Source organism: Apteryx mantelli, chromosome 1 (genome assembly GCF_036417845.1).
Source record: "Apteryx mantelli isolate bAptMan1 chromosome 1, bAptMan1.hap1, whole genome shotgun sequence".
Taxonomy (NCBI): domain Eukaryota; kingdom Metazoa; phylum Chordata; class Aves; order Apterygiformes; family Apterygidae; genus Apteryx; species Apteryx mantelli.
In genome coordinates this window covers 68,093,260-68,115,935 of record NC_089978.1, presented here as the reverse complement: position 1 = coordinate 68,115,935, position 22,676 = coordinate 68,093,260, and the positions used below count along the sequence as shown (strand labels likewise).

Here is a 22,676-nt window from a genome sequence, read left to right as displayed (position 1 = left end):
AGTAATGTTGGAAACAACTGCAAGGAAAATATATATGATCCCTACCATTACCCAGTTGTGTAGACTTGCTCTGAGTTTCCTACAGCACTTTTCCTGTCTTTGGTAATGCATATACCATGGTTACATACTGGTGGAACAGCAGTATTATTTGTCAACAGCTGTAAACTTCAGAAAAATTTCTTAGTATAGCTGTAGCAATATTCATTCCATGCAACAGCTGTATGACCATAAAAAAACATAGTAATATTTTCTGTGGCAGAACTTTTATTTGGAGGGAAATTATAACTTTTGCATTTACATGGCACAAATTATATACAGTACACTTTCCATGATAAGAATTACGATGCTGTTTGCAGAAAGGTATCAAATTTGAGATACATAATGCATAAGCTAAAATATACAAATCAGGGGTGGATGTGAACCTAATGGCCATTTTAATCATCTATAGAAGAATTTCAAGGAATAATGTTAATTCAATGTTCAAAAATCTTTAACAAACTTCTAGTAAAGTTAATTGAAATATTTATAATACTATTTAGTTGTTGCACAGTATTTCCAATATACAATCAAGAAGATGCACAGAACACAACACTTAATACGAAAAAAAAGAAAAAAGCTATTGCACCCACAATTTAAAGGTTTCACTGCCTTCTGGATGCTGCACTACCATATTTATATAAACATTTACAACACTTCAGTAAACACAAAGGTTCTAAATATAGTGCAGCATTACGGGGGGCCACTTTCAGCTCTTAAAATAAATGTTAAATGCCCATATACTGTGCCATTTATTCTAAGCTGATGATTTAAGCTGTAACCTTTAATTCCTACTGTGAGTAGCAAACACACTTTCCCCATGTTCAGAAGATTAGCATAACTCTGGCTATACATACTCTATATTCTGAACTCTGAACTGTCCTTGGCTTCATTGTCATTTTGGCATTTTGCCTCAGTGCTTGTGACAACTATCTCTTACATTATTTTCTTAATGCCCTGTTAAGTAGTCCTGTGTAGAATCTGAAGCAAAAGAATCTGCATCTTCATTATCAGAATCATCACTACTGTCATCCGCAGCTGGCTCTCCTGTCAGTGCTATCCGGGCATAATCATCAGTGTCTATGGACTTGCAGAAATGAATGGCATACTTCAGTTTTTCCTCTAGTACTTGCTTACAGGAATACCTGGGCAGCTTCAGCAGAAAGAAGCAAGTGTATGACTCAGGAAGGAAGTGGTCTGGAGGATTGTATTTATCCAATACCTGCCAAAAACAAAAAGCACAATATTTCTGATCCACTGTCCAAAACTGTCCAAATAAATACTGAGATGATGCTTTAGAATTTTTCTTAAACAGGATGTTAGATTTGTGATTCTGATGCTACAGTTTCTTAAAAGAACAATGAAGAAACCAAATCCATTTTCTCTATGCTAAATAAAATAACAAAAAAAAAGAACTGAATATGAACTTCTTTGATTATAAATATATGGCTGGGAACAATCTAAAAAAAAAATTGTAATAGATCAGCAAATACCAAAGCATGATTTCAAGTTAAAATTGTGTTTATGAATTTAGCTGAAATGATTATGAAACTAAATGAAATGCTAAATAAATGCCAGCCAAAACAATTGATGACTGACACTATCAACAGCTAGAGAAGTAAACAGTTGGGAATCTTAATAAAAAGAATATCCACTTGTCAAACACAAATACACAGAACCAAAACAAAAGAGAAATATTCATGCACATTACTGGTCTCTGTTGCACTGTCAAATCTACAATGAAATTTGACATTGAAAGTTCAGTGAAATCAGCCTGTTCTCTTATATGACATGCTACCATTCCTCCACTACTAACTATTTAAAACAAAACTCCTACACCCCCACCCCTTACCTGAATAACAAAGTCCCTCCCTCTAAAGTCTGCAATAGTCCTGGGCAACCTTGTTCTGCCCCACACAAAACGCAGAAAGAGAGATCGTTCTGTATTGGAGAAGGACTCCATCACTTCCCAGAACCACTGTATCAAGGAAGCAGTTGGTTCAATGCCTTTATATGTTGCTACAGATTTCAGAAGGTGAAGTGGAATGTCTGGGCTTCCACAAACCTGAAAAATAAAATATGATGATAGGTTAAAAAAGGCTGATCAAATCAATTATAGGTGATTTGTTCCCTCCATTCTCTCAAAATGTTTAATCTGCTTTTACATTGACAAAATGAATATTCAGATATTTCAAATGTTGCACATACCCTCCTATTAAAATGATAATAAATACACATCTTTCCATCACAGGGCAAAAACTAGCCTTCTTACAAATATTTTTTGTGCTTCAGGGATATAACATTTACTTGGGAAGAGTATGTCCAATTCACCTTCAACAATGCAGAGCTATGAGTACTGCTCATGATCTTCCACCAAACTGCTGTCAGAATTCAGTAGGTCCTAGTTTTTACTGCCCAAAATAATTCATTACATCCCTGCTTAACTATATCAAAGCAACCTTTTAACACCAACAGGAAAGTAAAACATTTTCTAGTCTTCATTTTATCAAAACATTTGCAATCACAGAATGAACACTGTAAACAGTACTAAAATGTGGGCTTTGGATCCGTAAGATATAAGCAAAGCATCTCACTCAATCTGATAGAGGTAGCAAAGCAGAAATTGATACCATAGTTTCCAGTTCATATCCAGTAAAGAGCGAAAGTAGAGGAACAGGAACAACACGGGCCATCCCCTCACGAACTGCTGCAACTTGTTCATCGAATTCATGAAGTCTGCAGAGAAACATTTACAATACATTCAAGTTTCCACGAACACCACTTCTAACAATTATTTGACCTAATACTTATTACAGTATCAATGCATTCTCCCCATGTCCCCAGCTATGTGCCAGAGAACATCAACAGACACTTGTCACACAAGAGACTTCCCATACGCCAGTTCCTACACCAATTCATGTTGTATAGCAAGCTCAGTATGAAGAAGTGCCTACCAGTCTTTTGGATATTCTAATTCCAATATTATTAGGGCGCTGTGCCTGGCAAGAATGGACCAATATCGCATTTGGAAGCACCATTTCCTTGAGGAAAAAATGTCTGTGCTTTAATACTCTGCCCTCAAACATTTCCAACACTGGACAGACATGTTAAGAGAAACATGAGTCTGAACTAAAACATGAGGCCTGAGGAAAGGAGTTACTGCATTTTAAGACAATCACAGAAAATCCTAACATTTTGCTGCTTCTGCTGCCACTCATGATTTGGGTCCCGCTTTTTTTTTTTTTTTTTCTTCTTCTTCCTGTCAGACTAATTTCTGAGCTCTCCAGACCTGAGATTCACAAGCTCCATCCTCAGGCTTTTCATCACCAAAAAAAAAAAAAAAAAGATATCTCAGGAAAAACTTGGTCTTATGTATTCACTTTTTCACATGGATTCTATTCAGATGCAAGTCTTCCTCTCAAGGTTTTCATGTAATTAAAAAACTTGATACTCATCTTTGAAATGTGTCTACCAAAGGAGTTCTAACTGCAAAATGCTTTAGAATAGCTGGTGTCCTTTGAGAACAGTCAGAAATGGCAAGAGAATGAAATCATTTCCTCAAGGGAATGTAATGCTTCAGTAACCATTTTGCATTTTATATAAACATACTGTTTATCCATGGCAAATGAAATTCCTCTCTACTGTCAAAAAGAGGTGCAAGTGTTGGCTCATAACTATTTATAGCAGAAAACTTTTATAGAAAAACAAGTTCAAAATTCAAGCAGTTGCTGCAACTAATAAGCAAGTATGTAGTGATGATGCAGTCTGGCTCAAGTATTCACTAAAATAATTAACTGTGGTGGAGAGAATAAAACAACTATAAATCAGTTTCTCTTCAAAATTAACCATTTTCCCCAGTTCTGGATGGGCTAAGCCCACAGTTTCACATAACAAGATCCCTGCCTACTTCTTAAATGTCCTTGTCCAGATTAGATAAATTATCTAGGCATCTGAGTAACCAAAGGCCTGTTTTCACAAATGCTGAAAAACCGAATTCCCACTGGCTTCAGTGCAATGCTCAACTGCTTGGCATGTGTGGATGAATTTACTTGTCCACATATGGATGTGAGAAACTTATTTTACAGTATTTAGAGTATGAACATTTTGTTCTGGGCTTTTAAAGTTAGATGGGAATAGAGTAAGAATTAAACTGGGACTGCTCTTGACTTCAATTGACAATATGTAAAACTGGGAGTAGTAGCATTAAATCTAACCTATCTTCACAAAGAGCTTAATGATCTAAATGTAGGAGAGAATATATGCAAGATGAGACCTCAAGCCTACTGCTTCATCATACAGGAAGAACTAGATGGACAGGGCATTTGTCCTCCTGTAAAACTGTCAAAACTGCCCTGTGAGGGAAGCTATTAAAATCTAGAGCCATGCCTACTAATTTATTTCCCAATTTTTAAAAACTATCTCCTAAAACTTAAGTTTAATCTTTTCTCCTTCAGGAGATAAAAAGAGATCAGAAAATCAACACTATAATCACAAAAAAAAATTAAAATAGGTGTACATAAGAGGTTAAAGAAGCATATTGTTTAAAAGGTTACACCTACTATTTTCTTTTTAAAAAAAGAAAGTCATGATCATTCATTTGAATAATTTGACTGACTTGTTCAACAAACCTGTAGTTTATTGCCAGCCTCACATATTCAGCTCTATTATCCAGTGTAATATGGGTGTACTTGGAGCTCAACTGAATGTCTTGACCACTTGCATTAGGCACAGTGAATGGCAGGCTCATAGCTTCAAACTCTTCTGAAGTAGCCTCGTTGTCTCGAATGTACATAAGCCCAGGAATAAAATCTTTATCAACCTTTTGAAAAAATCCAACTCTGAGTTAAAATCAGTTTATTAGCTCTATACAACAGTGTACCTTTCATACCAAAAGCATTGCATCATGTGCCATCTACCAAATCCATTGTGTCAAATGTTTGACCACAACCCACCTAACTGGATTTCAAAGCAAGAAGATGGCTCTGCATTTTACACAAAATCACATTATGCTGGGGGGCTGGAGGGGATGTGTTCTAGTTTTCAATCCTTTTGGGTAACATTCGCCAAGAAACTGTATTATGTAAGAAAATGGATTTAAAGCTTAAAAACATAATCACCCCTATGTACTCCAAAGTTGTTTTTGGTACAAAAGGAATCACTTTCTTGACAAGTAAATGACTCAATGATGCTACAGTAAGTACATTTCTAGATGACAGTAGTTGAAAAGCAACTCTTCTTTGTAACAAAGACCTGTTACTCTCCATTACCCAAGTTCAATAAACAGAAACTGAAAGTTTGTGATGTTTATTATGTGGGCACAAGTTATTTTCAATAGTAGTTTGGATTGAACTCATTTTCCTTCACTTTAAAACAGTGTAGGTTTGTGTATCCAATCAGTTAGTGTGTCTCAGCAAAAGAGACAGGAACAGCTATGGAAAGATTTACTGGCAAGCAGTTCAGCCACAAATATTTATCTAGTCAAACCCAAGAGTAGATCTGAGTGCACTAGAACTCAAACAGCTTATTTAACTACTTGTAAAAGACTTAAATTTAACAGTGAGTACAAGCAATCCTTTTATGCTGGCTCAAAATGTAAAAAGCCAGTCAAAATACTATAACCATGTAGACAGCATGGAAGCCAATCACCTGAGAAAAATTCATGCTAGTGTCTGTTTGTCTTCTGTAAGTTATATCCCTATGCAGAAACGTCACACTTACTTCACTGAGATCAGCAATTGTTAGGTTCATTCCTGCAAGCTGTTTCCATACTGGTTCAGCCAGGTTGAGACTCAGAGGGCTCCCAGTCCGGATAGCAATGCCCAACAGTACACCTGCAAGTTTAAACATATATATATTTTTAAAGATTCACAATATTCTGATCATGTAACACAAGTAGAAAGTCACAATGCTGCTAAGAAGTTACCAAGAAAACGAAACATGTTCATATGCAAGAGAGACTTGGCAGCAGGATTTAATAGGAAGCAATCTCTGTTAGCTCCAGATTCATCTCTTCCATTTGGCGTCACAATTAAAAGAGGGGTCAGCCCATTCTGAAGTTCCTCACACATTTCCGCAATTGATTCACTATAACCTCCACCACAATCATCCACGGATTCACCTTGGAAAAGAAAAAAAAAGCTTAAAATTACACATTGTTTCAAAAACATGTTTCTAAATGAAGTCTTGAAATAAACTGTATTTCCTTCTATAGGGACGAGTGGTTAAACAGAAGTATGCTAGAAGCAACACTGTCATATCCATTCACATGAAAACACCTTTATGTTTTCCTTGGGGACTGGAGGATTTTCAGTTCCTTGTAAAAATCATATTATCTAGAAGACTACTGAAATAAGACAGTTTCAAAAATAATATTTTGCCGGAGTATAAATAACATTTTTGTCATATAGTAATTAAAATAAAGCAGAAAATAAGTAGGAAAAGAGAGCCCATGCAACATGTGATTCCTAAGTGACATTTTAAACTGATAAACTTTGATTTAGATATAGTTCTAAATATATATACTCACCCACACACATATACAGATATATGCATACACACACACACAGAGTAGATAGAATGGCTCTTCAATCTAAATTATTTTTCATCAAAAAGATCAAAGTGACAAGAAAATTGTAAAAAAAACCTCAAGTAAAACCAGTTAGCCAGGATTATCTACTAAATCTGACACCTGAATAGCAGGTTTAGGTTTTGGAAAATGTTCACTGTAAGCAAAATGGATGCCTTTCGAATTTAAGGACAATTCCAGACACATTTCAAATAATGTTGAGTTTTGTTGTTTTTTTTTTTAAAACATTTTAAAAAGGTCTTTTTACTACCTAACATTTTAAGCACCTTCCTCTGCCCATATATCTGCATTGTTTTCCTATATCTCTTTCTTTCTTAACATCCTCCAAAAAAAAAAAAAAAGGGGGGGGGGGGAGAAAACAGTAAAAAATGCAAAATAGGTGGGAATTAGAGATTCTTACCAACAAACTTGACTTTCCAAACACGATGAGGTAGCAGAAGGCTATCCGGGCTGAAGGAACTCATTTTAGCACACATCTGCCCAAAAACTGACTTTGTACCATCAGGCCCAGCCAGTCCTCCTTTACTCCTAGAACGTTTTACCTATCAAATGAGCATATTATACAAGTCATGATAAGGACATATTTCAGCTGGCATCGATGTGCAGATCAGACCATAAGATTAATGTTTATAAAATACTAGTGCAGTTAATGAAATACTTCCAGAGATCCACACTCTATCTTGCATGTATGTAACATATACAGAGGAAGAATCAAATTTTAAATTATAGCACTGCGGTATTTTTCACTACCACCTAATATCTAATATCCATCCCTGGATATAGATATCACAGACTCCTACTGTGTGTCCTAACCATCTGCAAGGGGATGAAAACAATTACTTTCTCAGGCTATTATGAGTCCAGAATGATTGCTTCTGACCTGAAAGCAAGATACACCTACATATTAAGGAAAAAAAGGTATTGGCTGTAGGATAGGCTGCTCTCCAACTTCTGCAATTGTTACTACCTCTGCGATATAGCTGTTTAGCCAACTACCAGTGATTACTGAGATTATCATCAAACTCCAGGACCTACATAACAAAAGAAAATTTTCAACTAATGCCTGGCCTGCCATGATCAGAGAAAGCACAGTATCTAGATGCTTTGACCACACATCCTGAACTGACCTGACAACACCAAATGATTGTTCTAGATGATTTCAATGACCTGAGATTGTTATAACTACTCAAGACAATCCCATCTCAAACACAACTCACAATGACGGTGATTTCTTTTTTTTAATTAAATTGAAAATTTGGAGGTTGATTAGACCTCAGTAATTTTATTGTTAGAGCTGGAAACTTATGCAAAAACAGTAAAGTGATTCATTCCAGCTAGACACAATGATCCTTACTAGTTCTGTGTACAACACTGCTGGCCTTTTTACCTAGATAAGGAATTTGTTTCCCCTTCACCAATATGTTTTTTGTCCTTAATTTTACACAGTTCATTGTTCATCTGCCTCTGCTCAACTTTATACCTGTTCTGTTCCTCTTTAAAGCAAATGGAAAGTTAGAGGGGCATGAGTGACAAAGTCTGTTGATAAAAGAATGCTTTCTTCTCTTTTTTTCTGAAGCAGCAGCTAAGATTTTGATCAGTTTGGTTGTTCTGGATTGCAATCCACCTCGTTAATGCATCCTGTCTTTCCTCATACATTGAATTGTCAAATCTGGATATCGCTTCCATACATAAGACAGATCAGAGGCTGGGTTGCTGGCCAGAAGTCTGAATAAGTGTTTTTCTTATATTCCTTACTGATAATAAGAACCAGAAGAAATGGCATGCAATGGAAAACCCACATATCTTGCTGCAGGAGATAAACATGAAGTGGACAAGAACATAAAGAGCACTTGAACAGTACAGAGAGAAAAGAAATGCAAAGTAAACTGAAGGCCAGAAAAGCCTAAAAAATTTTTGCCTTAATTATCTGCAATTCATAGTCTCAACCTGCTCTGACTGTAAAGGGACTCCTACAGTGCATGTAGTTCACCAATATCCTTGAGACTATTCACACCGAAATAACCCAGATCGGACCCACTTAGCTGTATTTGGTCCCACCCCATGGTAGAGTATGCCTCCAAATCCAGTTGTTCTGATGCTACATACTTAAAGGGACAATATCCACTAGACTACTTTCAGGTTTTCTTGAAAGGCTCACATACTCAAGTCCTTCTCATGTTTAGGGCATTCTCTATCAATAAAAGCTGTTTTTAATTCAATGAATTTCTAGAGAGCTTGAATGCCCAAGAAGTTTTAAGTTGAGAAATCACTGGGTCTTTTCTTTAAAAAAAAAAAAAAAAAAAAAAAAAAAGAAGAAGAAGGAAAGCACGAGTAGAAGCAGTGTGGGAATGCAGTAGTTCATTCACTACTTTTTCAAACCTCAAACCTAATATGCAAATAAATCATCAAATGACAACACTACCAAACTAATATGCAGCAAAACAAAGTTTTGTTCAAAGATTAAAATGGCAAGCAAGCCTGACTGAACTGAACAGGAAGGCATGCACATTTACTATTATTATTGTACATTCAGTTTGTATTTATTCACTAGCAACACAGAATTTTCATTTGATCTGATCACTTAGATGCAGGAATGGTTAGGATTTTACTTCTAACAAAGCCATGTAAGAATGCTGTCAAGGATTATTGGCATTTTTGCCAGCACTTTGATATTTTGCCATGGTGACAAAGGCAAACCCCTCATATTAGAATTTATTAGTTTATTAACAGTAAAACTGTTCATTAAAAAATGGCAAAAATCAACACAAATTTATTCAGGCCACAATTCTACTACAGGTGTTTTAGCTTTGTATTGTAGAGGTCTGCCTTGCTCATGTTTTGGAGTCATCTCCTCTAGAGACATAAGTAGCCTATTAGATCTACTTTAGTGAATAGGTTAAATAGGAATGGATATAGCTCTCATTTAATACATGCATCACTAAACACACTTAGATTATGCAACATCTCAAATTTTAAAACACAGGCCCAGCTTTATTGCTACCGAGATACCTTTTTAGCATAAAACAGAGTTAATATGTTGATTAGAGCCACAGAAGTATTTTCATAAAGCAATCTGCTATCAGAAGATGCCACATTGTGAAAACCAAACGTCTTCTGGATCAGAGAGAACTGCAGCAGCTCAATAGCTGCAGTGGAGCGTGGGAGACAAGTTTGAGAAACTGCCTCTGCAAATAATCACTTGCTCTGAGCAGAACCATTCCAACAAAAGAGGAAAGAAACTCAAATCAATCTGTAATCTGGTTAAAACATTTAGGTGTGATGATGAAGACCAAGACTTAAGGTCTTTCTATGAAGCTGAAGAACAGATCCTTATACTTGGATCTCTCAGCCTCACAACAGAGCACCCACAGAACTACTGGCCATCCCGTGAGACCCTTTCTCTAATTTCACAAGAGCGTGGGGCAAAAGAATTCTTGCTTTCCTGCAGGTATGTAATGGGAGGGTTTTTTTTTTTAATCTCAAAGTTCTCAGCAACATGAAAAGCTATTTCCTATTCAAATCTATTTGCACTACTATCTATGCCTGCATAAAACCTGAAACATTAGCTTAAATGAGCAATTCCTTATTTATCTCACTATAGCATCAAAGATAAAGATGAATGATACCTTTCATGCTAATTCTAAGCTACTCAGAATCATCTCAGAAGACTGGAGAAAAAAAGAAAATGAAGAATAAGGATTATTTATGGGGAAATAGAGAAGAAATGCACAAACAGAAAAGAGAGAAAGTAGTAGTGCTCTAAGAGAATGGGGTTTTCTCATCAAGTGATATTACAAAACAAAACTGAACAAATAAAGAAAATACTTGATACCATGTCACCTTATTAAAAAGAAAATCCAGATTAACAGAAGAACTATATCTAACATAACACTGCAAGGCAACTAGGAAACTGGCCTAAAGGGAAAGAACAATTATTACACTGAAGGAGGGTGGTTCCCAGTAGAGAAGCTCCAACAGCTGGTCTCAAGACTAATCTTATTCAGTACTTTAATGAATGAATGATACAAAATGTTAAAGTTTGTTAATGAAATTTGGGAAAGCATCCAAATGCAAAATCAGCCGGGGGGGGGGGGGAGGGGGAGGACTGGATACACAAATGTTTGGACGCTATGTAGGAAGAAATGGATAACCTTAACTGCAGTAGCAGGAATGAGAAGAAACGTAGTATTGCAGTGTAAAGCCACACACTTAGAAACTAGTAAGAATGTTTCCTGAAGGATAAGAGATTATCAGCTGTAATCAACTAAGGAAGAGAAAAATTTGCTGTTAACATAAAAGACCTCTATCTATGAAGAAAGTAAATGCAATTCAAGGATACGTCAGGAAATCATTCTCCAAAAGAGGTAGAGAAGTATCAATGCAATAATTACAAGAGCACGGATGGGGCCCCCATCTGTACCTTGAGGTTTCAGTTATCTATGCTCAAACTGAAATGACATAGAAAAAAAAAGCATTATAAAAAGATCAGGAGAATAGAAAGACTATTCTACACAAATAGACCAAAAAAGCTTAGCTTGTTCAGTCTAGGAAAATTTAGGTTGACATGAAATGAGTGTTCTTTAAAAACACATTTGGTAATAGAAAGGACAATAACAAGGAAGAAAGGAAATTATTTTAACTGAAGAATAACACTGGTAGAAGAACAACACTGGTAGAAGAACAAATAATTGAACTGGCATATTATGCCCAACTTAAGATCAGAAAATTTTTAACGATAATAGTGAGATTTTGTAACTTTCATTTAATAAGGAGCCCTAGTAAAGAGGAAGAAACTATTCTTAAAGTGGAATTCAATATATCCAGAAGTGCAACATTCCTTCCATGATAGCAGAGAACATTAAACCAGGATATCCTTTTCAATATTATGTTCTTAAAAGTATTCAGACTCCATAATAACTAAAATTTGTTCTCCTTTTAAAAGGAGGAAATTCCTTTTAATGGTTGTGATAATCTCTCTTTCACCCAAAGGCATGATACGATTTAACAGGATTATGAATGTCTCTGCCTACAGATCTTAATAACACACGGTCCATTTGACATCCCGTTAGCTAGGCTGGTACTTAACTACTATATATATGTGATCTGCTAATAAGAGAGGGTCAGTAAGTGAGCTTGAGCACTGGAGCCCTGTCCACACATGTATCTGTTGGTTCACTTTCTGGCTCAGTTTTAGACTAATCCTATTATATCTTTCCAAGGCAAAGCCCAGCTGCTGTTCTGGGACAGCTCACTTCAAGGACCGCTCCCAAGAGGTAATGCAGACAAAACTGCATCAAGTTTGGTTTCTTCTGCCTTACACAGTCTTCCAAAGGTACCCCAAACAGCCTATCTGCATTCAAGCTTGCCCTCATGCTATACCTCAAAGTATAAAACATACCCTCAATTTCATGCTACGGAAACACCAGACTGGCACTCAGGTGGGCTGCAGCACAGCCCTCACATTACATTTCAGACCCTTTGAACAGGAAAAAACATGTAAAAAATAACTAGGGCCTAGAAAACAGCCAGAGCTAAGTAGTATGCAATATGGATGTGACTTGCTAAAAAGCAATCTAGTACATGTAAAACTTGACCTCAGTACATGGGAGTGGTGTCTAGCTTGCTTTTACGCAGCTAGTTAGACAGCTGCTGTGTCCAATTCTGATTCTTCAAAAAGACCACTGAACGACATAACTTCAGGAAATATTTTCAAGAACAAGTCAAAATCTGCAAAACAACTTTAAATTAAAAATTCATCTATTCATTTTATACTAAGGAAGATAAAGAAGTGAATTGACTGCAGAATATAATATATAATCTGTAAGGAGAAGAATTTTCTGAAAGCAAAGAAATCTTAAGTCTGCCTGAAGTTAAACAAACTCAGACTACAAATAAGGTGCAAGTTCTTAATATTGACAACAATTAGCTATTTGAGACTACGTAATGCAGCTTTTAATCTTTACTTAAATATTATAAAGGATTAAAATACTGTAAGCAAGAATCCACACCCTCATTCTCTGCAAAAGCTAACTCAAACAAGAAATTGTGACCCGCACTTGGCGCTGTGTGTTCAGGCTAGATGATGAACACTATCTCTTTTAGCTTTCACCAGAATAAACCTAGGACGTACCTGTGTTACAGCAATATTTCACTTCCACAGAAGCTATGAAAAAGGGAAGCCCTGCAGTTACCAGTTCTTTTCTGGATTTAAAGAGAATAAAGTAATGAACTGGAATACAAAAGCCCACCTTTACTAATTAACTCAAAAGTGGAAACAAGATACTAGGAAATAAGTGCAACTTATTCATTCGCTTCCTGTTCAAAGTTAAATATTTGCACTGCTTGTTGGACTTTCTGAATTCACAAGAAAAATGGAAAAAGGAAATTATCTGGCACACTCTTCAGCTTCCACTTCCTAAGTAATAAACTAAAACAACTCACTCCAATCACATAACATTATCTGGAGAATTTTTAAGTACCCATAAAAAAAGGCAAAGGAATATAAAATAGGGGCCAGTCCAAACAGAATATATTTCAGTTCATTAAGTTCATTTTAACTAATTAGCCAAAATTTTCAGTTTCTCTATTCTAAACTTACAAAGAGTAGCTTTTCTTACTTTTTACAGTATAGTAAAAAAAAACAAACAAAAAACAACAACACCACCACCACCACCACTAAAAGAAAGAAATGCATGAGGAAGCCCAAGCTTCAGTCTATTTAAATGAAAACAATGTTTTACTATTCTATGTTACAGAAATACTTATGGAAAAAGACATATCTGGCCTAAGGCATGACATTACATTTTCTAACGTCAATGATTAGGGAAAAAAAGCCCTTTTATATAAAAACAATTCTGTGATCCATATGACCACATGTAATGACCAGCAAAGGACAAGAGTTTATCATCCTGATTCTAATTACTTTCAAGGGCATTTTTTTTCATGTTCTCTGTTATGAAAGCAACAGCTGAATAATTCATGTGATCATTTGGGAAGATAAGAAAGAGATCAGAACCACCACTCCCTCAAATAATATAAGACAGTATGTTTTGAAAAAGTAGTCCTTTGTCAAGCAGGACATATTTTGCTCATTATAGTCCAAATAGTATATTTAACATTTCAAGAAGTGCCCCTTTCCCCTCAAAAAAACGTAGACAAAAATGTACTGAAAATAAAATGAACAGCCCTTGCTGCATTATATTTTCTGGTTCTCTGATATTCCAGCTCTTCAGTACTCAGATATCCAGACAGCTGAAACACAGAGGGACTTAACAAACATAGAGCACTGGGGGCTAAACATACACACTACACTCAAAGCTTTAGCTTAAGCTACCTGTATCCTGTTGAGCTCTACAACTGGTCCATGCTGACGATCTCTCACCATAGTTGCTTGCACAACTTTTCTGAAAGCTGCCTCCTGAAAAAGGAAAATACAAAAAATTAAAGCAGTGGCAAAACTGCAGTCAAATAAGAAAGCTGCACATATTTCACAAATAAACATGTACTTAGTCCAACCCAAGAAAAAGACTGAGATTCTACAACAGAACAGAGAAATGCATCCTGCAGTACTATCCCTTCAGCAATTTCCTTCTGACTACATCACAAAATGCTAGTAAAGGCTCAAAGTCTCCAAGTCTTTCTTTAGAAGAAATGGAAATAAACATCAAATACTTCTGAAATACTCAAAAATAAACAAGTAGGCAAGAGCAGCACAAGATAAAGTTGTGAGATGTCAGTTAAGGAGCATGTTATTTGTGCTAATACAATTCAAGTCTGAAATATTTGGGATACTCAAAATAAAGAAGTCTCACCTGTATCACTCATAACTATGGCTGGTAAGATTTTATCTCATCGGATTCAGTTATCACTAAGCAACCAATACGCCAGTGACTTCAAGCATAAATTAGCATAAATTTATATCAAACTAATAAATGTATATGGAGAATAAGTACATCAGAGAAAAACAATCAAAAAAGCCAAAGAAGAGACCACATTGCTAAGGAAGGCAATGAATAACAAAATCAAAAACAAACTTTTCATGCAAACTTAAGCACCTGAAGTTCACTAACTAAAGATTTGGCTCAATTTTTACACTGCCAGTTTCAAGTAAGCTTTACCAGAATTTTTAAGTCTTTCGAATCTCTGAATGTAGCCTATCTAACTTGAATTCCTAGATATGAATACAGCATCAAAACTTTGGTGTCTCTGTTGAATAATTTTGACATTAAATATGCCGAATATCACATTTATTGTATACCTGAAGCCCTTCCACAACTGTTGTGCAGACTCAAAAGTAAATAATGTTGAATGTGCCTTCTACACATCTATTCCTATACCTAACATCATTTACCTAAAGCCTCTCTAATTAGTAGCATTAAGATTTACAAGAGTTGTGAAGAGTATATCTAAGATTTCCCTTTGCTTTCTTTTACGTGGGTTTTGATGAAATATGAGTGGTCTTTTCTTGGTCTGGCAAGCATGAGTTCTGCTGGATTTCTCCACTACCCAATTTTTTTGTGGTCTAGAGACAGAGACTTGTAGACAACACATGTTAAGGAGTCTAGTTATAAACCACATGTCTTATCTAGGGACACAGAACAGCTCTGCAGAGAGAAAGCAAAACATTAACTGCTCCTATTTTAAAATACATCTCACAGCAGATTTTGATTGTTAATATAAGGTTATTATTCTTTGTTAAATTAAACAAATTCTTATGATAGCAAGAAAATTCAGAACCAAAACTGATGATCAAACTGAAGGTCAGTTATCTTTTTAAAGGCTTTCCAGATCTGAAGTTTTGAATTAGTGTTGCAGCCTTCAAGACTTACAATTAAATGGATTTCCTCATGACTGACTTTCCTTATGACTATGAAATTCTTTGTTTTTTTACCATTTGAGACTGAAACCCTAGGAAGCCCCATCTGAAACCCATTTGTTCCTGCATACAGCTATTGTCTCAACTAGTATTACCACCTGGCCATTACACCTGAAACGCAAAAAGCAGACCAACACCATAATGACACCTATCTTGTGTTTCCTTAAAAGCGTATTTTGATAAATACCTTCCCCTGTGATATCAGTATTCCCCGTAATGTGTCAAATCCAACTGAGGGTCCTTGGCCAGTTTCATCAAGTCGTCCTTCAAGATCAAACATTGGAATGCAAGGACAGAAGAGTTCAGAAATGTGATGCAAGAGCAGAAGTCTGTTTCTCAATGAAATGATGGGTATTTCCTGTAGATGATTGTACTCCATAGGAACCTATGGTAAAGCAATCATATCTGAATATAATTTGGAATTATTATATACTGGATCTTATTAAACAAACAGAACAACAATTCTATTCCTAAATTTGTATTCTTAGAAATTCAGATATTTGTTTATTCATGCTATCAAAAATAAATACGAGTTCAGTTTTGTATAAAATATTAACAGTATTCCCTCTAAACAGAAAGTTCCTGAAAGTATTAGAAACATGACAGTTATATTTTTCTTGTTATTCCAAATCTTACAGTTTTCTTTATCCATAAATAGACACATTTTACATCCTGTCATCACTATACCCAAGCATTATGCCCCATCATTGCAGCAAAAAAATTCAATGAGGGAGAAACTGAATATTCAAATAGCAATCTCCTAAAACAAAAGCAAGCAGTAAAGAACCCACTTGGAAGGCTGAGACTTCCATAGCTGGAAGATGGCACTCACATTCCTTCCAATTTGCAAACTAAGTTACTGTTTAGAATTGGATAGGTAATGAATGAAGAACCTTTCTCACCTCAGAAAACCGGAATCTTTCTTCGGAAATATGGAACTAAAAGAAAGTAATTGGTTCAAGCATGAAGCGAAACAAGAGCACGTTAAACTTATGCAGGGATTTAGAAAGGAAATACATCTACTGAAAGATTAACAAGAAGCATACTAAGTATGTTTAAAGTCTGAATGTTATAAGTCAAAATATTACCTGTGTAGGGAGCTTGCCAGCATTAGCAGGTTTGCTGGTTGACCAAGCTAAAGTGTGTGCTGAGCCACAGGCTACTCTGTTGATCTTTTTACCCTGAAGTGCTGCAACCAAGCGCGGTCTCTGGATAGCATTAGTTGTTCCGTCTCCAAGCTGTCCTTCATCATTATCTCCCCATGTATACACTTCCCCTAAAACAATAAAAATAATTACTCCTTCTGAAGCTAAGGCAAAAGCTGTATTTTCTTTTTATTAGCATTTATAAATCATTTAACCCAATGAGCTCTTGTTCTATAATCAAGATTTCTAGGCTTGCCTGTAACTCTGAAATCCACTATCTAGTAAAACTTGAATGTCAGAGTTAGGATCACATTCTGAATGTCTGTACAGGAGATATTATGAGGTACAATTACTTCCTCATAGTTTGTACAATCATTTAAAGTTCTGTACAAGAACAGGAGGAAATGATGGGGTAGGAGAAGAATAACAAACACACCAGAAAGAGTCTGTATTTGATAGTTCTATAGCCAAAAAAGCTGATGTTTAAAAAAAGAATAAGAAAAGATTTAACGTTCTGTATCAGAAGAAAAGATCCTATAATAGGTTGTATTACTATAGAGGACATTAAAACGGGTGCTTACTGTTGCAAGATAATTGGAAAATACTTAAGATAGCAACCTTGTTTCTAAGCATTCATTTTGTGCAGCTATATCCTATTTCACCAGCACCTATAAAACACTCAGTCATTGTGTAGACTGGTTAATTAAATGGGGGAATGAGTTTCCTACAAAGAATATTCAGTATCTCAAGCTACTCTGTAAGAAGCAGTAGCTTGCATCATGCTTCATTTACCAAGTTAAACACCTCAGCAGGTTCAGAAAACCCTCTTTAAAAAAAAAAAAAAAAAAAAAAAAGCTAAGTGCATTCATTCAAGTGCTTGACCAATTTGTAACTACTTTTAGAGCTCTGTATTTTCTGTTGACCATTAGCGTTTATAAAACTTAGTTCTTTATTTTTTAGTTAAGTAACTAAAAATCTTCAGCTGGGTTTACGTGCTCATTTTAAATCAGTTATATACTTGCTGCTAAAGAAATATGCAACAACTGCAAACACACACAGAGGACCAGCATTTCTAGCAAGTGCATCCTACCAAGAGCTGACTAAAAAAGAAAGTTTAATTTTTTTTCGAATTCAGTATTGAGAACTAAGTAATGTATTTGTTCTTTATACCATCTTCAGTGCAGCAAACACAGTGCAAAGACCCAGTAGCAATCGCAATGACTTTCTTTCCTTGCAGTCCCTGCACTTGTCGTGGTCTTCTCACGTGGTCATCAGATCCGTGGCCTAAACGATGATAATCTCCTTTGCCCCTGCACAGAGAAGGTACAACATTTCAAAACTGTTCTTATTCTTGGAAGAATGGGAGGACAGACAGTGTGTGATATTTTGCCTGTAGGTGTAGTAACAGACAGTCCAATAACCAAAAATATTTGATATTTAGTAGAAACAGTAAGGTTCTGCCTCCAAATACTCAACATTAATCATCCCTAGCTTAAATGACATGGGTGTGATTCTACTGACACCATAAAAAAACTTCAAGTTGTTGATGTGAAATGTATGTAACATATATAGCCAGGTAACGCAATCATGCAACTCTGACTCCAGTCCATTGTTGATACTTATTCAGTGTAGGTCTTTTAAGGTCTGATAACCTTGGCAAGCTTTTTTTGTTCCTCTTAAAAGGATCAAGGATCAGAGGCATTCAACTGCAAAAAGAGTAAGTTTACCGACCTCAGAAACTGGAACTTAAACCTTATACAGTTTAAAGACATCTCTAATGTTACAGGCAACAAGCTGGAGGGGGATTCTGGGAAGGCTTTTTGTTTTCTTTTGTGTTTTAAACACTCAAGTCTGATAGTTTAAATTACAAAAATTAGAACTGTACAGAAAGATCCAAACCATGAACTAAAATCAACAGCCTAGGACTATTGCCATCACAATCTAGGCAGAATATTTATAATATATGAGAATGTTATTTATGCTGTTTTCTTCCACACCACACGACACTTCAGGCTTACACTTTTACTGACCTACTTAGGACTTTTGCATCTTGCAGTGGTCAGTGCCTGGAATGACAACTCTGAGCTCAGTTCTCTAAGACAAAATACTTGGTCTTCTCACTCAAATAGCAACATAAAAAACTCCACAAAACAGTAGATTTTATTATTAATCAAGACAGAGGAACTCCTAAAACGTTTTTGACATGGGGGAGATTGAAACAGTAAAGACAGAATAACACTAGTATCTGTCATAAACCAAATTACATCTAATATTGTAAATATGACTAATACAAAATGCTTACCAGGTATATACTGCTCCAGATTTGGTAAGAGCCACAGAAAATTGTGATCCACATTCTACTTTAACCACTCCAAGGCCTGTGAGAGAATCAATCTAGGAAAATAATATCAAATGAAATCAAAATTAAGCTGTCTCGAGGTTCACAGACTGCACTGTGTTAGGTAAGACTTAAGGAAAAAATAATGTGCAAGTGTGAGAGTGCCTATGTATATTTATTAATAAAAATGCATATGCAGATCATTTCACAGAACTCCACTCTATTCGTCTTTCTACCATCTACTTGTTAAACATTAAAAAGAAGCTCAGATTCAGAAAACTGTTGAAGATCTTCTCTAGTATGTTTTCCCTTTTAGTTACTCACTAATTGCCCCTTCTTTCCCTATCCTATATGAGATTAATGAGGTTTAAAATATAAATCAGCTATTTTCATATTGAGTCACATCATGCAATAAAAAACTATTATTTGGGATAGGCTAGTGGACTTCAACCTTCAGGAAAGAGAATGGGGACTCCTGCATCCAGGTAATAAGGTTTCATTCTGGACTAAGAATCTAAAATCCACTGATCACAGGTAAACACAGTGAGACCCCTAAACATTTTTCAAACAGCATTAATCATCGTTAACAAATGTTGTTATTCATATCAGATGGCTACATGGATTTCGTTGTTAATACACGGAGAAATTCCAAGTAAACCAAGCATTCAGGTGAAAAAGTTTAGTATAAAGCAATATTGATGCCCCTTTCTGGAATGAAATTGTGATTTCAGCAGTATGCAAATTTATTAACACAAGGAAATATGAGTTGTTGGGAGAAATATACTGTTTTGAGAGTCATCAAAATTAAAACGAGAATATTCCTGGAACCAGCAATATTATACGAAGAGAAAACCTGCAAGTGCAACTTTATCAGTCAGCACAAAAATTCAAGACCAGTCATTTTATCCTACAAAGATCTTTCTTAACAACAATCAGGAGAATCCAGATATCCCAAGGTTGGTGGAAGTTTGCACATATTGACAAATCGCTCTTCAGCGTTCTCCACTAACCTCACAGAATCTAAAAGAATGAAGAAAAAAAAAAAAGTCAGGTCCAAATACCTTCATTGGTACTTTACAGCCATCACTGCCTCCTCTTCCAAGTTTTCCATAATCTCCATCACCCCAGGACCACACTGTATCATCATCAGTTAGGCACAATGTCTGTGCATCTCCACTGCCACAGGCTATATCAATCACACGATAGCCCTGGAGAGCTTCCACCTGAAAGGCAATCACCATTTTTTCTTCACAGTAAGAGACTCGGTCATTTAGTTTCACAAAACAAGACAACCCAACTGGGAGAGGTTCTTCATGAAAAGTACAGGTCTGACACACCTCAGGATCAAGCAAATAAATGTAAGTCAAAGGGCCTTGTACTTCTCAAGCCAACAAAATGAGAATTCACTGTATATTTTAAGATGGATTATTCTTTAATTGGTGAACTACTTAAAATTATTTGTCCTAGAAAAAAAATCAGAAAAAACTCTTATAAAACATGGGTTATCAAAGGCTATATTCTGTTTACACAAATCCAGGCTCTTTGGTTGAGTATGGTATACACTAAATAAGAATGCTTATTTTCAAGTAGCCTTTTAGTAGTTTACAATTTTCTAGCACTTACATCAGAATCTGAATTTAATCAATAGTTTTAACTTTTGAAATGCTGCCATCTAGTGATGAGGTATGAAACTTGGATTCACGAGGTGAAAGGATGCTGACCCACATAAACCACATCCCCTTCATTCTCACCCCTATTTGAAATAAAGGATTAGAGGTAGTCCAATTCATCATCAAGATCAGCATGGAACTTCACAAACTTCAATTCATCTAGAGCTTAGCTATTTTCATACAAACCAAGAGCATGAGTGGAAAAAAAAAATGAGTAGGATAGGCTGGTAGATTTAGGGCTTTTGGGGAAAAGGAACAAGAGCATCTGGAAACAGGTGATAAGGTCCCAAGGTGGACTAAGAATCTATAATACCTCATTCCACAAAACCAAGCACTGAAAAAAGTTAATACGTGCATGACTACATACAAACACATACACACAGCTATGAATAAAAGTTATATACTTAACATTCAATTCAGTTCAACTAATGTAATATTATCCTCTTGCTATATTTCCAACAGAACATACGGAGTGAAATGAACTGTCAGTGCAAAGGCAGGACGGTTTTGTTTAATAATACTATTCTAACTTAAAACTATCACAGCCTACTCAGCAGGAGTATTACAAAGTCTGAATTATAACAATTCACCAGCTAAATCAGTATAACCCACTATTTCTATATCCAGTACTGTCCTTCACAAGTTTTCAAATTTACCACTTAGGAAGAATCAAATGGAAAGAGCTAGATTCATCATCTATAATTACTTAACTCAAATTTGTTTAGCAAATAGCAATTAAATACTTAGGATAAATGTTTTTATTAACACTTCAGTATTTAATCATGAGAATTCAGAGTATAATTACTATATCAGGAAAAAAGTAGTTTGCAAGTGACTTTAATTATCTATCACTGTAATCACTGGTATATTTTTTTTCAGAAGTAAACAAAGAGGAGAGCTAGCAGACAAGGAGCTCACTGTTTACTGTCAATGGAAACACTCCTGGGAAGGGATGGAATTACTTATTGAGGAAAGGGTTAATTTATTTTGGAGGATCAGAACCACAACAGAACAGGACTGGGGGTTACAATGGCACATAACTGATTTATAATTGCCATGTTATAACTTTATTACAGGGTCCAAGTGCCACTTCATAGTTTTTTGTTTGTTGCTTTCAGTGTTTTGTTTTTTAAAGTCTTTCTCCCACAAAATAAATTCTTTATAAGCTGTTTAGTGATCTCTAGCAAAGTTTTGCAGCTGCACTTTCACTTCATTCTTTTAATCCGTTCTCGTTTTACAAAACAACCAATTACTGTTGATTTCCTACAAATACATAGCATCATTTATTTCTTCCTTTTATTCTTTATAGGCAGGAATGCAAAAAATTACTAATCAGAAGTTAAGAACTGGCACTAAGATTGTATAGAATGCCAACAAAGATTTCTTACCAGTTTAGGTTTTAGCTGGTCCTCACTATCTCCATGCCCAAGACGTCCGTATCTTCCCTTTCCCCATGTATAAAGGTCCCCTGCAGCAGTAATGCATGCACTGTGTGCTCCCCCAGCAGCAATATCAACCACTTCTATACCTCTCAGAGATTCAATTACACGAGGTCGATCACAAGGGCTGAAATGGAAATATTTGTCGAAACAGCACTTTTAAAATAGAGCGTTCATTTTCAGCAACATATGGAGAGAGCATTTTAAAATGAGCATAAGGACACCTAAAATAACAGTATTTATTTTTGTTCCAGTTTAAGATCTTAAAGTTTAGGTTTAAATAGTCATTCAGAAGTATTTTTATAGGCCTACAAAACCCACAAGTATTTACCATATATTACACTACAGCCTTACAGGTAAACTGAAACTACAAAAAATTTTCCCTTAAAATTAAGTCAGAGCTAAACATTTACCTTGGAAAATCTGCCCTATTTAATACACTTTATTGAAATTTCTAGCATAAAAAGTACTGTTATCCTCCATAAACTTCAGCATTCCTCTTTCTTTTTGCATCAGAATGTTGCTGCCACTAACAAACAACAGAGCTTCTTTTAACTTAGGCAACAGCGGATATGGACATCAGGAAC

The 22,676-nt window shown here is 35.6% G+C and overlaps 1 protein-coding gene across 5 annotated transcripts in view; it reads right to left on the bottom strand.

Annotated features, from left to right (window-relative positions):
- Positions 1-246: 246 nt before the first annotated feature.
- The window catches only part of HERC2 (HECT and RLD domain containing E3 ubiquitin protein ligase 2), a 124,025-nt gene continuing 101,595 nt past the window's right edge, over positions 247-22,676 (bottom strand). For 3 of the 5 annotated variants that reach the window (XM_067294214.1, XM_067294221.1, XM_067294245.1), the window contains 15 exons: positions 22,039-22,216; positions 20,042-20,203; positions 18,945-19,036; positions 17,813-17,952; positions 16,586-16,773; positions 16,400-16,435; positions 15,685-15,882; positions 13,956-14,039; positions 7,023-7,164; positions 5,960-6,154; positions 5,755-5,867; positions 4,665-4,855; positions 2,667-2,772; positions 1,889-2,101; positions 247-1,258 (listed from right to left, as the gene is read on the bottom strand). In XM_067294214.1, coding sequence (XP_067150315.1) covers positions 986-1,258; positions 1,889-2,101; positions 2,667-2,772; positions 4,665-4,855; positions 5,755-5,867; positions 5,960-6,154; positions 7,023-7,164; positions 13,956-14,039; positions 15,685-15,882; positions 16,400-16,435; positions 16,586-16,773; positions 17,813-17,952; positions 18,945-19,036; positions 20,042-20,203; positions 22,039-22,216 — 2,311 coding nt within the window. In that variant the 3' untranslated portion in view covers positions 247-985. Of the gene's footprint in view, positions 1,259-1,888; positions 2,102-2,666; positions 2,773-4,664; positions 4,856-5,754; positions 5,868-5,959; positions 6,155-7,022; positions 7,165-13,955; positions 14,040-15,684; positions 15,883-16,399; positions 16,436-16,585; positions 16,774-17,812; positions 17,953-18,944; positions 19,037-20,041; positions 20,204-22,038; positions 22,217-22,676 lie in introns of those variants that run through there. The other 2 variants (XM_067294230.1, XM_067294235.1) reach the window with 2 other exon arrangements.